The 15153-nt window shown below is 44.5% G+C and overlaps 1 protein-coding gene across 9 annotated transcripts in view; it reads left to right on the forward strand.

Moving 5' to 3' along the window:
• The window catches only part of cfap54 (cilia and flagella associated protein 54), a 724932-nt gene that overhangs the window by 452591 nt on the left and 257188 nt on the right, over positions 1-15153 (forward strand). For all 9 annotated transcript variants that reach the window (XM_070897703.1, XM_070897704.1, XM_070897705.1 and 6 more), the window contains 2 exons: positions 874-940; positions 7097-7297. In XM_070897703.1, the coding sequence (XP_070753804.1) occupies positions 874-940; positions 7097-7297 (268 nt within the window). The remainder of the gene's footprint in view (positions 1-873; positions 941-7096; positions 7298-15153) is intronic.

The raw sequence follows: 15153 nt of genomic DNA on the forward strand, positions 1-15153 counted from the left end.
AGGTGAGATAGACTGGGGAGGGTGAAGAGACTGGGGGGTGAGTAAGACTGGGGGGTGAGAGAGACTGGGGGGGTGAGTGAGACTAATGTGAATGGGACTAGTGAGTGAGATAGACTAAAGGAGTAAATAAGGCTTTATTCGACCATTTATATTATTGCCTAACATTAGAAAATACTACAATCCATTTAAAAATATATCAAACTGTGGAGAACTATAAAGATCTGTGTAATATCAAACAAACCTGTCAGATCTGTGTTCATACCGCCCAGTTAAGATCCACTTAAGATCCAGTAAGACCTGCTTTTTCAGGGCGATATTAAGATCCGGTAGTAAACGGATCTTAATGATGAAACTTTTATTTTGGGCAGTATTTGGGTGGTAATATATGGGCAGACAGTATCGAATACCGCCCGGCGGTAATGACTGTGGAATTTACCGCCGGACAGTAAGTGGGCAGTGAATGGGCGATTTGAGAGGAAATTCTAGACCACTGTGTCTTTATTGAGCGGGACAGACACATCCGGGAAATCTCAGCCATCAAGTTTACTTTATCTACATAATCTTTTTATTCATGCAGCTTCAAGTTATCAGCACACAATTAAAGATAATCCTTTTGTTTTGGTTGTTTGCTTGCTTTTCAGTTTTGATAGTACACACAACACAGAAAGTGTACTATGATAACATTGGTTGTATTAATTTAAAGGAACTAACCCCGCAATCTAACCTACAATATAAACTTCTTGAATATTCCTGAGCACCTCTCCTGGTATACCATTTCTCGACAAGTTATTGGCATCTTGCACTAACCAATATGAACAATTCTCCATAACTCACAGTTTGTTGTATTATTAATGTGCTGTGCTTGTGACTTAGGTTTATTGTATCATCGGACTTCAGATTCAGACTTGATTGCTGCATCTTATCAACCTTTTTTTTAAAGGTATGATCATGTTTATGACCACTTTAGAAATGATGTATTTGCTATGCTTACATGGTACAGACCTGCTCCCTTTAAAAACTGCCGCCAGCACTCTCCTCAAAAAATCCACCCACAACCCCCTTTTGTCCTTGCAAACTACCGCCCTATCTCCATTGTCCAAAACTATTAATTGGCTGTTAGACCCATTAACTGCACCTTTGTGATGCAGGTTAGCATACCTCACTTTTTACGTTTACCTCTTCTCTCCTTCCCTCTGACCAGTCATCGCAAATAAATCAATTGTCAGCAACCATTATAAAAAAGAGGCAAAGCTAGGTGAGACTGTAAGCTGTCATGAGAACATAGCAAGTGTCTGCAAAGGGATATAGATAGAGATTAAGTGAGTGGGCAGTAAGGTGGCAGATGGAGTATAATGTGGGGAAATGAAAGGTTATTCACTTTGGTAGGAAGAATAGAAAAACAGAATGTTTTTTTAAATGATGAGAAACTTTTAAATGTTGGTGTTCAGAGAGATTTGGGTGTCCTTGTGCAAGAAACACAGAACACTAGCATGCAGGTACAGCAAGCAATAAGGAAGGCAAATGTCATGTTGTCCTTTATTGCAAGGGGGTTGGAGTATAAGAGTAAGGAAGTTTTGCTACAGTTGTACAGGGCCTTGGTGAGACCACACCTGGAGTACTGTGCACAGTTTTGGTCTTATCTAAGGAAGGATATACTTGCCTTGGAGGCGGTGCAACACAGGTTCACTGGATTGATTCCTGGGATGAGAGGGCTGTCTTGTGATGAGAGATTGGACTTATATTCTCTGGAGTTTAGAAGAATGAGAGGTGATCTCATTGAAACATACAAGATTCTGAGGGGGATTGACAGGGTAGCTGCTGAGAAGATGTTTCCCCTGGCTGGAATGTCTAGAACTAGGGGCATAGTCTCAAGATAAGGGGTTGGCCATTGATGAGGAGGAATTTCTTTACTCAGAGGGGTGCGAATCTTTTGAATTCTCTGTCCCAGAGGGCTGTGGATGCCAAGTCTCTAAATATATTCAAGGCTGAGATAGATAGATTTTTGGGGTCTAGAGGCATCAAAGGATATGAAGATTGGGCAGGAAAGTGGAGTTGAGATCGATGATCAGCCATGATCTTATTGAATGGTGGAGCACACTCGAGGGGCCATATGGCCGACTCCTGCTCCTATTTCTTATGTTCTTATGTTCCTTTTCTTTCCAAAGTCCTTGAACATGTTTTTGTAAGGATCAACTGTTAATCAACCTTCTTCCTTCTATGGTTCACAATGTTACACTTCGAGTAAGCAGCAGAAACTATGATCGAGTATATGGAATAGACTTTATTCAAATACAGCACAATTTATACTGTACACAGAGAGCAGCTTTTCGGTTTCTCTATCTATCTTTAGAGCCCTCCAAATGATTGTTGAAAACCATGCTCCTTTATACACCTTAGTTTGCCTACATGAAAGGCACATGTCACAGATAAGACCTCATGATGTATTTATTCCCGAATCCTTTGAAAAGTCTATTCACGTAAACAGTTGTAGTTGTTTACTTCCAAGATACTTCCTGACTTAACTGTTCTTGAATCCTTTGAGGAGTAGTTTTATTAACAGCTTATCTTTCTATACTATAGTTAATGGACCCCTCTACCTATGTTTATTACACTAACCACTAAAGTTATACACATGAATGATTTTCCAGTCACTTATGTCCTGGCTCAAGTATTTCTTGTAGACATTAAAAGCAGAAGATAAACCTTGGCTTCTTCTCATGGCACCCTACTGCTGTCCTGTCCATCTTGGAAAGCCTGTTCTTCAAGATACAGGGAAATTTAGGGTTATTAATCCATAACTCTTCAAGGTATCTAACATACAACTCTCAAAGATGTCCAATAGTTATCGCCTTTCATGTCTGTGCCCATCTTTCCCACGACTCCTTGTTTGAATCACGTTTCTGCCACTGCCACAGAACTGAAACAACCCTAATCAAAAGTCACAAATGGCATCCTCTGTGACTGTGATGGTGCTGCATCATCTCGCCTCATCTTCCTTGACCTCTCTATAGCTTTGACATGGTCAACCACAGATTCCTCCTTTAATGCCTCTGCTCCATTGTCCTGTTCTTGCTTGGTTCCACACTTACCTATCCAGTCCAGTCTCCTCCAGCTAAACATTGGGAAGACCAAAACTATCATATTTGGTGCCCGTGACAAAGTCTGTATGCTTGTCGCCTATTCTCCCCCCACTACCTGACCAATGTTTTAGGCTGAACCAGACTGTTCACAACCTTGACGTCCAATTTGACCCTGATCTGAGCTTCTAACCCAGATCTGGAAATTCCTGAGCTTCTTCAGCAATGGTTTCTATTCATGCTCCCTGTCAGGTTACCTCCAGAATCCCCCAAGGAGCTATCTTTAGCCCTCGCTGCCACATCTACATAAAAGAAAACATAAAGACTTACATTTATATAGCGTCTTCTACAATGTCAGGATGTCTCAAAGTGCTTTACAGTCAATGAAGTACATTTTGAAGTGTAGTCACTGTTATAATATAGAGAAATTGACAGGCAATTTGTGCACAGCAAGATCCCACAAAGAGCAAAGAGATAATCTATTTTAGTGATGTTGATTGAGTGATAAAAAATATTGACCAGGACTCAGGGGATAACTCCCCTACTCTTCTTTGAAATAGTACCATAGGATCGTTTACATTCACCAGAGAGTTTAGACAGGGCCTCGGTTTGACGTCTTATCCAAATGACGGCACCTCTGACAGTGCAGCACTCCCTCAGTACTGTACTGGAGTGTTAGCCTAGATTTTTGTGCTTAAGTCTCTGAAGTGGGACCTGAACCCACAACCTTCTACATAAGAACGTAAAAAATGGAAGCAGGAGTAGGCCATTTGGCCCCTCGAGCCTGCTTCGCCATTCAATGAGATCATGGCTGATCTACCTCAACTCCATGCCTGCACTATCCCTATATCTCTTGATTCCCTTAATATCCAAAAATCTAGCGATTTCTGTCTTGAATATACTCAATGATTTCAGATTTCTCCACATTATATTCCATTTGCCATGTTCTGACTAAAAGATGAGAGTGCTACCAACTGATCCACGGCTGACATGCTACCCTTTAACGATACCATCTGCAGACATGGATTCAGTTCTCAGGTGACCCCGGTCTGCACTTGTATTGGGGTCTGTGGTGGATCCGATGGTAAGGATCATGGATTGTATGTCATCGTGAAGCAGGTGGAGGATGTTAACAAATTTTTGAGGGCAGCCGATTTGAGGAGGAGACTCCATAATCCCTCTCAGTTGACAGAGTCGAAGGCCTTTATGAGGTCAAGGAAGGCTATGTACAGAGGTTGGTGCTGTTCCCTACATTTTGTTGCATGGTGAAAATCATGTCCGTTGTGCCTCTAAGTGGGCAGAATCGTATTGCGATTCTGGGAGGAGCTCTTCAGGCACTGGGAGGAGATGATTAAGGAGGATTCTTGCGATAATTTTCCCTGTGGCAGACAGCAGGGAGACTCCTCTGTAATTACCGCAATCAGTCTTGTCACCTTTCTTGAAATGTTCTGGCATCTGCTAGACTACGTCATCGTCTGAGCGAGGGACCACAAAGACTTCCGTATCACCCATGACAGGAGCTAATGACTGCTTGACTGACCACCACCTAATCCACTCTGTTATCTCCATCAACGTTGTCTTAAAATGCCGGCGGCAACAGAAACACTGCCACAAAATAAATCAATGATGAAGCACTAAAGACCCTGCAAAAAAAGCCCTATTCAGCCAATGCCTCACAGCCAGCCTGACGACTCTAAATGAACCAGAGCCGCAGAGTGCCCATACTGCCCTCAGATCCACCATTATCTGCACCTGTGAAGAGACTCTTGGATACTCTATCAGAAAGCACCAAGACTGGTTCAATGAAAATGATCAGGAGATCCAGGAGCTAATAAATGGTAAATACATTCTTGAATCGGACACAGCATCACAACTCGAGAGAAAGAAAACAGATCTATAGGCAACTGAAGTCCGAGGTCCAACAAAAAACTTGTGACCTAAAGAATAGATACTGGGTGGAAAGAGCGCAGAAGATCCAGCTTCTAGCCGACAACCATGGCGTGCATGGCTTTTGTAGCACAGTCAAGACCACCTATGGCCCAAGCACTCAAGGCCCTACCCCATTGAGGGTGAAGAATGGAGAAGTACTCATCAGGAACAGAGAGGCAGTCAGTGCCCACTGGAAGGAACACTTCAAAGATCTCCTTTAAAAAATACTCTGTCTTGGATGTGAGCGCCCTCGATCCATCCCATAGCATGCTACCCACCACCATCTCGGCACAACCCCAGCCTGGCATGAGGTTGAAAAAGCCGTCCGGCAGCTGAAAAACAACAAGGCCTCAGGAGCAGATGGAATCTCCACCAAAGTACTAAAGCATAGTGGAACAGTACTCTTGGAGCGAATCCATGACTTTATCACTCTCATCTGGAAGGAGGAGAGCATGCCGAGGGATCTCAGAGATGCCGTAATCATGACCATTTTCAAGAAAGGTGACACGAATGTTACTGGCTATTTATCAGCCCTAGCCTGGATGTTGTCCAGGTCTTGCTGCATGTGGGCATTATGTGAGAAATTGCAAATAGTACTGAACACTGTGTAATCATTAGTAAACATCCCCACTTCTGACCTTATAATTGAAGGAAGGTCATTGATTAAGCAGCTGAAGATGGTTGGGCCTAGGGCACTGCCCTGAGGAACTCCTGCCGTAATGTCCTGGGACTGAGATAATTGGCCTCCAACAACTACAACTATCTTCCTTTGTGCTGGGTATGACTCCAGCCAGTGGAGAGTTTATCCCTAATCCCCATTGACTTCAATTTTATTAGGGCTCTTTGGTGCCACACTTGATTAAATGCTGCCTTGATGTTGAGGGCAGTCACTCTCGCCACGCCTCTGAAATTCAGCTCTTTTGTCCATGTTTGGACCAAGGGTGGTAATGAGGTCTGGAGCTGAGTGGTCCTGGCGGAACCCGAATTGAGCATAGGTGAACAGGTTATTGGTGAGTAAGTGCCACTTGATAGCACTGTCAACAACCTCTTCCATCACTTTGCTAAAGATTGAGAATAGACTGATGGGGCGGTAATTGGCTGTATTGGATTTGTGCTGCTTTTTGTGGACAGGACATACCTGGGCAATTTTCCACATTGTCAGGTAGTTGTCAGTGTTGTACTGGAACAGCTTGGCTCGAGGTCCGGCTAGTCCTGAAGCACAAGTCTTTAGTCCTATAGCCGGAATATTGTCGGGGGCCCATATCAGTTGCTATATACAGTCAGCTCAGCTGTTTCTTGATATCACATGGAGTGAATTGAATTGGCTGAAGACTGGCATTTATGATATTGGAGATTTCAGGAGGAGGCTGAGATGGATCATCCACTCAACACCTGGCTTAAAGTGGTTGTGAATGCTTCAGCTTTGTCTTTTGCATGCACGTGCTAGGCTTTGCCATCATTGAGGGTGGGGATGATCATGGAGCCTCCTCTTTTTGTTGGTTGCTTAATTGTCCACCATCATTCATGTCTGGATGTGGCAGGACTGCAGAGCTTTGATCTGATTGTTGTCTATGGGATCGCTTAGCTCTGTCTGTAGCATGCTTCTTCTGTTGTTTAGCATGCACATAATTCTGTATAATAGCTTTGGTGAGTTGCTGCAGTGCATCTTATAAATGTTACACACTACAGCCACGTTGCGCCAGTGGTGGAGGGAGTAAATGTTCAAGGTGGTGGATGGGTGCTGATCAAGTGGACTGTTTTGTCCTGAATGCTGTTGAGCTTCTTGAGTGTTGGTGGAGCTGCACTCATCCAGGCAAGGGGCGAGAACTTTGTTGATGATTGAAAGTAGGCTGATAGGAAGGTAATTGGCCGGATTAGATTTGACCATTTTTTGTGGTCAAGTAACATATTTACGCAGCATTTGTTCTTATGGCTTGCTTGAGTGAGATTGCAAAATAGTGCTGTACTATTGATGGTTCTACAATGCAAAAATACTTTGTTCAAAAAAGTTGAATACAAACAGTAAACATCATAAAATATAACAAATAAAAAGTCAGTCTAACATTTTCACTTTTTATCCCTTGCCTTAGGGCCTATTCAGGACCACATTTCCACATCCGAGATCTGATTTTGAGTATGCGTCATATGAAATAGGATTTGACTGTGATGTTGTTGAGCTCATTCCTGGGATTGATCTCTTCTCAGACCGATTCAGAGCTGATATACGAACAGTGGTGGGAAGTCTACACTTCCTACTCCATCAGCTGCATAGCGCTAACCAAAACCTACTGGTAAGAAAATCTTAAACTACAGATTCATAATGTGCAAAATTCAAAAGGACAAATACTTTGTATTTGATTGTGGCTAAACTTTTGTTTTACTTTATTTAGATTGATTTAGGCTATTAAACATCATATAAAAAAGATAGAATTTGCTATTTTATTGTATGCATTGTAATAAAAAAAACAGTTGTCATCTCTTTGTCTTTTAACAACTTATACTTTGATACAAGTTGTGCAATTCTGATGTCAAGAAAAAGTGTTAATGTAGAAACTTACAAAAGCTCTTTTTTGTTCTTTCCATCTGTGGCGTTTCTGACTATGCACTCCAAGCACTAAACAAGCCAACAGGCAGATGGAGTATGAGTACCAAGATAGGATACACTTATGATAACTCTGACAATAGATTTCTGTATAATTTTTTGCTCTGATCTCATCTCAAGTTAAAACAATTTTGGGGGAAATTTCCAAGGTACTAAGAAACGACATGACTGGAACTCTGTCCATTTTGGTCTGGAGAAAATTGGAGGTATTTTAAATTGTCATGGATCTAAAAATAGTTCAAGCATGTAACCAATGGACAACAACAAGAAAAGAGAAAAAGTAATAATGAAATCAAATGAAATATCTACTGCATCACTCAAGGTTGTGAACAAGTTGCTAAAGTACATCTGTCATCTGGAGCCTCCCCTAACTGCAAGTGAAAAGTGAATGATTTAAGTCACGAAATTAAATTGTTGATGGTATGCTTATGTAAAAAGTGCATGCAGCAAATTACCATCGAATGATTTCTCACCAAAGCTATCTTCGTGGTTATTTTGTTTCCTCTAAAGAAACAGGGGTAGAAATACGTCTTGGACGGTGGCACAAAAGGGGCAGTATTGGATCAGCCGCCCGTTATACGCAGCGCCTGGTATTTAGTTTAATTGCAGTCAATGGAATTCAATATCAGGCACTCTGTATAATGGACGGCCGATCCAATACCATCATTTTGTGCCACCGCCTGAGATAAATTTGTACCCCACAGTTCTGTCATGTCTGTTGCAAGCCCAAGACACAGGGGCTAGAAATTCGGCTCTGTCGCACCCGATTTTTCGGCACTACGGTGCCGTTTATTGTCCAAAATGGCATCCGAGCAGTGCGTGCACACCTGCTGTGGGCCGCACCAGATGCCATTTTGGTGAGGGTGTTAGCTTTGGTGCTGGAAACGTCTGCTGTCATTTTCGACCTCAATACTGGAGCTAATGCCCTCGCTTAACCTCGCACCTGTGAACATGCATTCAGCAGCAGGAAGGACCGCCCATCAGCTCTATTCAAAGGGATCGTCACTGACTTACAGGTTAGTTGCTGCTTGATTTCTACTAGACTTCTTTAAAGTTGCTTAAAGTCAACAAGGAGTGATGTGGCTAGTGTTCAAGAACTTGGTACTGATTTGCAAATGGTCTGCTCAGACCAGTTGCTCCCAGACATGGGTGCAGTAGTTTCCTTCCCCCTTGGCTTGCAGCATGATAGGGAGAATAAGCAGAAGTGACATAGAGCAGGACAAGCTCCTCGAAGAGGCAGGAGGAAGAGGGAGAGAAGGGCTCCCAGCAGGACACCATATCCACCCAGTGCAGGGAACAATTCTCTTACCTCAATCTCAGCGAAGAATAGCATGTACGACATCTCCGTGGAGGTGCTCATTGAAATCTGCCACCTGTTGCAAGCAGACAGCAGTCTCAGTCCAGGGTGAGGAGGCCATTGCCAGTGGCTATAAAGGTGACCATGGCCTTGAACTTCTTCGCGTCGGGCTCCTTCCAGGCTGGAGCAGGTGACATCTGTAACATCTCCCGGAATGCCATTCACTCCTGTATAAGGGAGGTGAGTGAGGCTCTGCATGCAAGGAGAGCTGAATACATTTCATTCGCTCTTGCCAGTGAGAAGCAGGTGGAGCGAGCATGCGTCATTGCCAGGATATAAGGCTTCCCCATGTTGCAGGTTGCCATTGGCTGCACACATGTCACGTTGCAGGCGCGGCATCTCAACTCTGAGATGTACCACAACTGGAAGAAATTCCGCTCCCTCAATATCCAGCTGGTGTGCAGCCATGTTTAGTGTCTTCTTTTTAGGTGGTCCCTCGTATCGAGGATAAGAACATAAGAAATAGGAACAGGAGTAGGCCATATGGCCCCTCGAGCCTGCTGCGCCATTCAATAAGATCATGGCTGATTTGATCATGGACTCAGCTCCACTTCCCCTCCCGCTCCCCATAATCCCTTATTCCCTTATCGTTTAAGAAACTGTTTATTTCTGTCTTAAATTTATTCAATGTCCCAGCTTCCACAGCTCTCTGAGGCAGCGAATTCTACAGATTTACAACCCTCTGAGAGAAGAAATTTCTCCTCATCTTGTTTTAAATGGGCGGCCCCTTACTCTAAGATTGTGCCCTCTAGTTCTAGTCTCCCCCATCAGTGGAAACATCCTCTCTGCATCCACCTTGCAAAGCCCCCTCATAATCTTATATGTTTCGATAAGATCACCACTCGTTCTTCTGAATTCCAATGAGTAGAGGCCCAACCTACTCAACCTTTCCTCATAAGTCAACGCCCTCATCCCCGGAATCAACCTAGTGAACCTTCTCGGAACTGCCTCCATATCCTTTCATAAATATGGAAACCAAAACTGCATGCAGTATTCCAGATGTGGCCTCACCAATACCTTGTATAGCTGTATAAGACTTCCCTGCTTTTATACTCCATCCCCTTTAAAATAAAAGCCAAAATACCATTGGCCTTCCTGATCACTTGCTGTACCTGCATAATATCCTTTTGTGTTTCATGCACAAGTACCCCCAGGTCCCGTTGTACTGCAGCACTTTGCAATCTTTCTCCATTTAAATAATAACTTGCTCTTTGATTTTTTTTCTGCCAAAGTGCATGACCTCACACTTTCCAACATTATACTCCATCTGCCAAATTTTTGCCCACTCACTTCGCCTGTCTATGTCCTTTTGCAGATTGTTTGTGTCTCCTCACACATTGCTTTTCCTCCCATCTTTGTATCGTCAGCAATTAATAGCAATGAGAACTCCGCCTTGCTATTAATGAGAAAAAAAAACAAACATACTAAACACATACGTTACACTCAGTCTCTTCTTCCAAGTCATTAATATAGATTGTAAATAGTTGGGGTCCTAGCACTGGTTCCTGCAGCACCCCACTAGTTACTGGTTTCCAACCAGAGAATGAACCATTTATCCTGACTCTGTTCTCTGTTAGTCAATCCTCTATCCATTGCTTCCACACCAAAAAATGATAAGTTCACAGGTGTTTCAATGAAGGACCTGATATTCCAGGTCCCGAACTACATGTTGAAGAGTGGAAGATGCCTATGCGTGGATTTTTTTAACGTGTGGTGGCTGTAGTGTATCATGCAAGTCAATGGTTGGTATCCTGGCTGCAGCCATGATACTTTCATTCTGCAGCACTGTACCATCAGCATTTGAGCCACCACAACAAACCAGAGGGCGGCTATTGGGCGACCAGAGCAATCCATTGACCTTCTTGCTCATGAATCCACTGTGCTACCCAGCCACACATGGGCAGCATGCATAGAATGAAAGCTGTGCTGCCACACAGAATCTGATAGAGCTGACCCTGTGTCGTCTTGGCCACAATGCTACAATAAAAACCATCACAAAACAAACATTCCAAACCAATTTTTAAGAGTCACACTATTACAATATTTCAATCAAAAGTCAACTAATCACCCTTGTGCATTCCCTTAGTGCCTGTCTTCAGTGTGCCTTTGACTATCTTAGTGCTCCTACACAGTGCTACCCCAGTGGCTGCAGTATGGCTTATAAAAGCTAGGTAGTGAAGGACAGAATACTAGAGCCTTTATTTACAGAGACACACATTACATATCGTGTGTCCCCAAATAAGCTTGTAAGCCTTGTCAAGACTACTCCCACATATATATATAAATATATGTATATATATATATATATATATATGTTAATATATTATATATATATGTAAATATAGATAAAACAATATATATAAATATAAGAGCGAGAGAATCCGCAATTAATTCCCACCACCTGAATACAATTAACACTCAATTGCTATACACCACTTGAATACAATTAACATGGCTGGTGGAAGGCTGCCGACTTTCAGTGGGGGAGACGGCAGATGGCCTTGCAGGATGACCTCGAGCATGGGTGGCACCAGTCTGGGCTGGCTGGCTGGCAGGCTGGCAGGCTGCAGCAAGGATACTGGCGGGAGTGGCTGGGTGGGAGGACGAATGCTGTCATCCTGAGAGAGGACAGCAGGTTTGTTGTCCACAGAGCCGCTGCCTCTCCCCCTGGGGCAATACCTTAGCAATCCTAATAATCTGTTGGAGAACAGATTGCTGGACTGTTGTGACATCCTGTAAGCCCCTTTCAACATGATAAACTCAGCCATAAAATGATAGCAGCAGTCTGAGCTTGCATGGCATCAAGCTGAGCTTGCATGTCTTCAGTCAGAACTTCCATTGCGGCACTCGAACATTGGGGGGCTTCTGCTTGTGCTGCAATAGAAGTTGAGACATTAGAAGCTGCATGACGGTTGTATCCACAAGTGTACTAATGGATCTGCCCACGCCTCCCATGCTGGAAAGGATGGGCTCCATGCTCTGTGCAAAGCTTTATGTAAGATTGTTTCTGGACCGTTCCATATTCCTTAATATTGCATTTAGGTTTTCTGGCAGGCCTGCCAATGCACCAAGCATTTCATTGTGCATACCTTTCAGCGTTCTTCTGTAGGCTGCCCCATTGAAGCCCCTGTCTGAGTCCTGTGCAGCAGAACTTGTGTACGATCTCGCCCATCGGCAAGCTGGCATCTACGCTATCCTTTCCTCTTGCCCTGGCTACAGGCTACTCGTGTCCAGTGTCTCGCCACATGCAAATCCCGCATCTGACCTATCCCCGAATGTACACAGAGTGTCAGTATCTGAGCTGGTGTCTGGGAGTGTGAAATCGAGTGATGGTGCTATGTGTTCTGCATCATTGCCTTCTTCCTCTTGCTCCTCCACCAGTGCCTGGCCAGGTTGCAGTTCTTGATTATCTGAAAGGAGAAAGGCACAAGAGTAAGGTGTGATAAGTGGCGTAGGGGAAGCAAGAGGTGCATGCTTACACCATCTGCAGCTTGCAAATCAGAAGAGATTGTGGGATGAGGGGGAAGTGGGATGTGTAAAAGAGGCTTAGGTATGAGGATACCATCATCTTCATTTGATTCAGCCTCGCCACTGGCCACGAGCTCAGCAGTGTTCCTCCCAATAATGGCCAGCACCATCTCCTCCATCGGGGTAAGGTTATGCAGGCGCACCTGTGCCCCTTCAGGTAGCCCCTGCTGTCTCCTTTTATATGACAACTTTTCCTGCAAGAAAGTGGGAAATGTGTCAGTGAGTGTCGTGCACTCTGTTTCGCTGATGTGGCTGTCATGGTTAAATAGCTGGCAGTGTGTGCAAACACCGAGGTGTGGGTGTGAGGCTTGTAGTAGTGCTAAGTTTGTGAGGGTGAGGTGAAGCTATGAATGTTAGGTAGATGAGTCATGATTGACTGAGATTGTTGGTAGTTGAGTGAAGGTGGTGGATTTGAGCAGTGTTTGTGAGGCTAGTGGTTCAGTTGTAAGGATATGCCATTTGAAGATGTATTCACTGAACTTGACTACTCGTGTGAGGTCATTAAACTTCTTGCGGCATTGCATCGAGGTCCTCAGGGCTACCCTGCTCACATTGACTGCAATGGTCCCAATCCCTTCTCACAGTTTGTCTGCTGGGCCTCCAGGCCCTCTGTGGATAGAGGACCTTTCTTCTGTCCACCTCCCGCACCAAGGCCTCCAGTGCTGCATCTGAAAATCTGGGAGCTCTCTCTCTCTCTGCCATCACTCAGTTTTCTTGCACCTCAGTCCTAGCCTCTGCCAGCACCCTGCTCCAGTCCGAATGCACCTCCCCTTTAAGAGGTGCAGGCAAGCTAAGCCATTGAACAGCACGTTCAGCGCTTCCTTATTGTTGCAATCATTTTTACTAGCAGGGAGTACAAGGTTTGCATGCTGCCTGCATTGGACTGAATGGCTGCGGGCCAATCGCACATTGCGAAACCTGCGCCCATTTTCGGGCCTTATCCAATTTCTAGGCCACAGGTTCTTCATGTCTTTTACCAGACTAACTACTTTTGATGGTTCTGCCTTTTATCTCTCTTGATCTGTTGACATTCATAACCTCACTATCTTTTCTGATCTCTCCTCCATTGCTAAAGTTGAAGGTTTCCTCTTTCATAGCAGATGCATCACTCCTATTCAACCATTCTTAATTCTCTATTCTTCCTAAGTTTGATAAGAATTGAATAATGCTTCTCTATGTGGGGAAGCTCTTCTCGCACCTCTTTCACATGCCAGCACTTGATACTGTTATGTCTTTAAATGCTCTGATAATGACTCCATGAGGCAGTGTGTTGTACTAGAACTGTAGTGACCTTAGTCCTTTATTGATAACTCCAGAGTCAGGATCACACATGGTGGCCTTTTATACTAGGCCAGGCACACCTGTACAGGTAATCTGCAAGTCTCCTACTGCCCTCTGGTGGCACACCTTGTAATAGTGCAGGCAGTAGCCATGTAGGATACATGTCATCACTCTCCCCCAAGCCTTTAGTGCAAATCGCCTCTGCATTGACTGTGCTCTGGGCTTAGCTCTAGCTGGTTGACCCTTGGCTGGTTGTTGCTATCTTGGGTGAGTGGTTGGTGTTTCGTTGGCAGTAGAGTGCTGGTGGTTTCTGATTGTATGTGTCCCTGACCACTCCATTCTCTCCCACCCCACATATAGATTATGCCGGAGGCTCATTACATTCATATACATTCAAGTCCAGAAAAAAAAGTTTGCATTACATTTGTGGTTCAGTTGTGAGGCAAGTACATTCGACGGGTGAGATACATTATTGATACGTACAGGGAATCGGTAACCGGTGCGTGAGGACAAGCTAGTTCCAGAACTGCTGGACGGTGTTGAACCCAGTTGGCTCAAGTTGCCTGCTCTCAGGACTGTTGCCGTTGTTCCTAGCGTCGGGCAGGTTCACAGATGCCTGTGACCTCCCTGTCCTTTCTTTGCGCCCTGGATCGCTGCTGCACCCTGAGGGGCTGTCGTCTAGCAGTGCATAGGGAACTGCTGACTCGCTTGCCTGGGCGTTGTTTGGTTTGGGATCCTGGCTGGTCCCGGTCCCCTTTGGGAGAACCGTTGCGGGTGACCCTTCGTTCCCGGGTGTAGCCTTGGTGGCAATAGGATCTGGGGGCTGCGCCTTAGCACAGTTTGCTCTTTCAGGCTTGTGGCGGTTGGTGCCATCGATTGCCTGAGAGGTGGAGCCAATCAAAGGCAGGATATCGATACCAGTGCCGTTGCCCTCCTGAGATCGCTTGCTTTGCAGCTCTTATGTATAGGCTGCTTGTGGCCACACTTCATGGTGCATAACTCTGGTCCCAGGGATGCAGGCTTCTACGTTGGGTAGCTCGCTGGACCTGTGTGCTCCCGATGGATGTTTGCCCGCTGCATTGACTGTGTACAATTGAAATCCTACATCACACAACATTTCATTACTCATTGTAAATAACCTGCAGCTCCGATCGTGATCGCGCGCCTTTTTTTTGCTTATTGCATGTACACAACTCTGATCATCAATTGCATATTTTACATCTAACTCACAGTTGCTCTTACATTGTTTGAAAATGTGGAACTGTCCCTTTAAGTGTGTGGGTTGCAGGCCTCCTTTAAAAGAACCATGCTTTCTTTACCCCAATCCTCTTCTCTGTTAGGTGCCACGTGTTGCTCCATCAGCGCTGCACTTCGTGGTC

This window comes from Pristiophorus japonicus, chromosome 13 (genome assembly GCF_044704955.1).
Source record: "Pristiophorus japonicus isolate sPriJap1 chromosome 13, sPriJap1.hap1, whole genome shotgun sequence".
Classification (NCBI taxonomy): Eukaryota; Metazoa; Chordata; class Chondrichthyes; family Pristiophoridae; genus Pristiophorus; species Pristiophorus japonicus.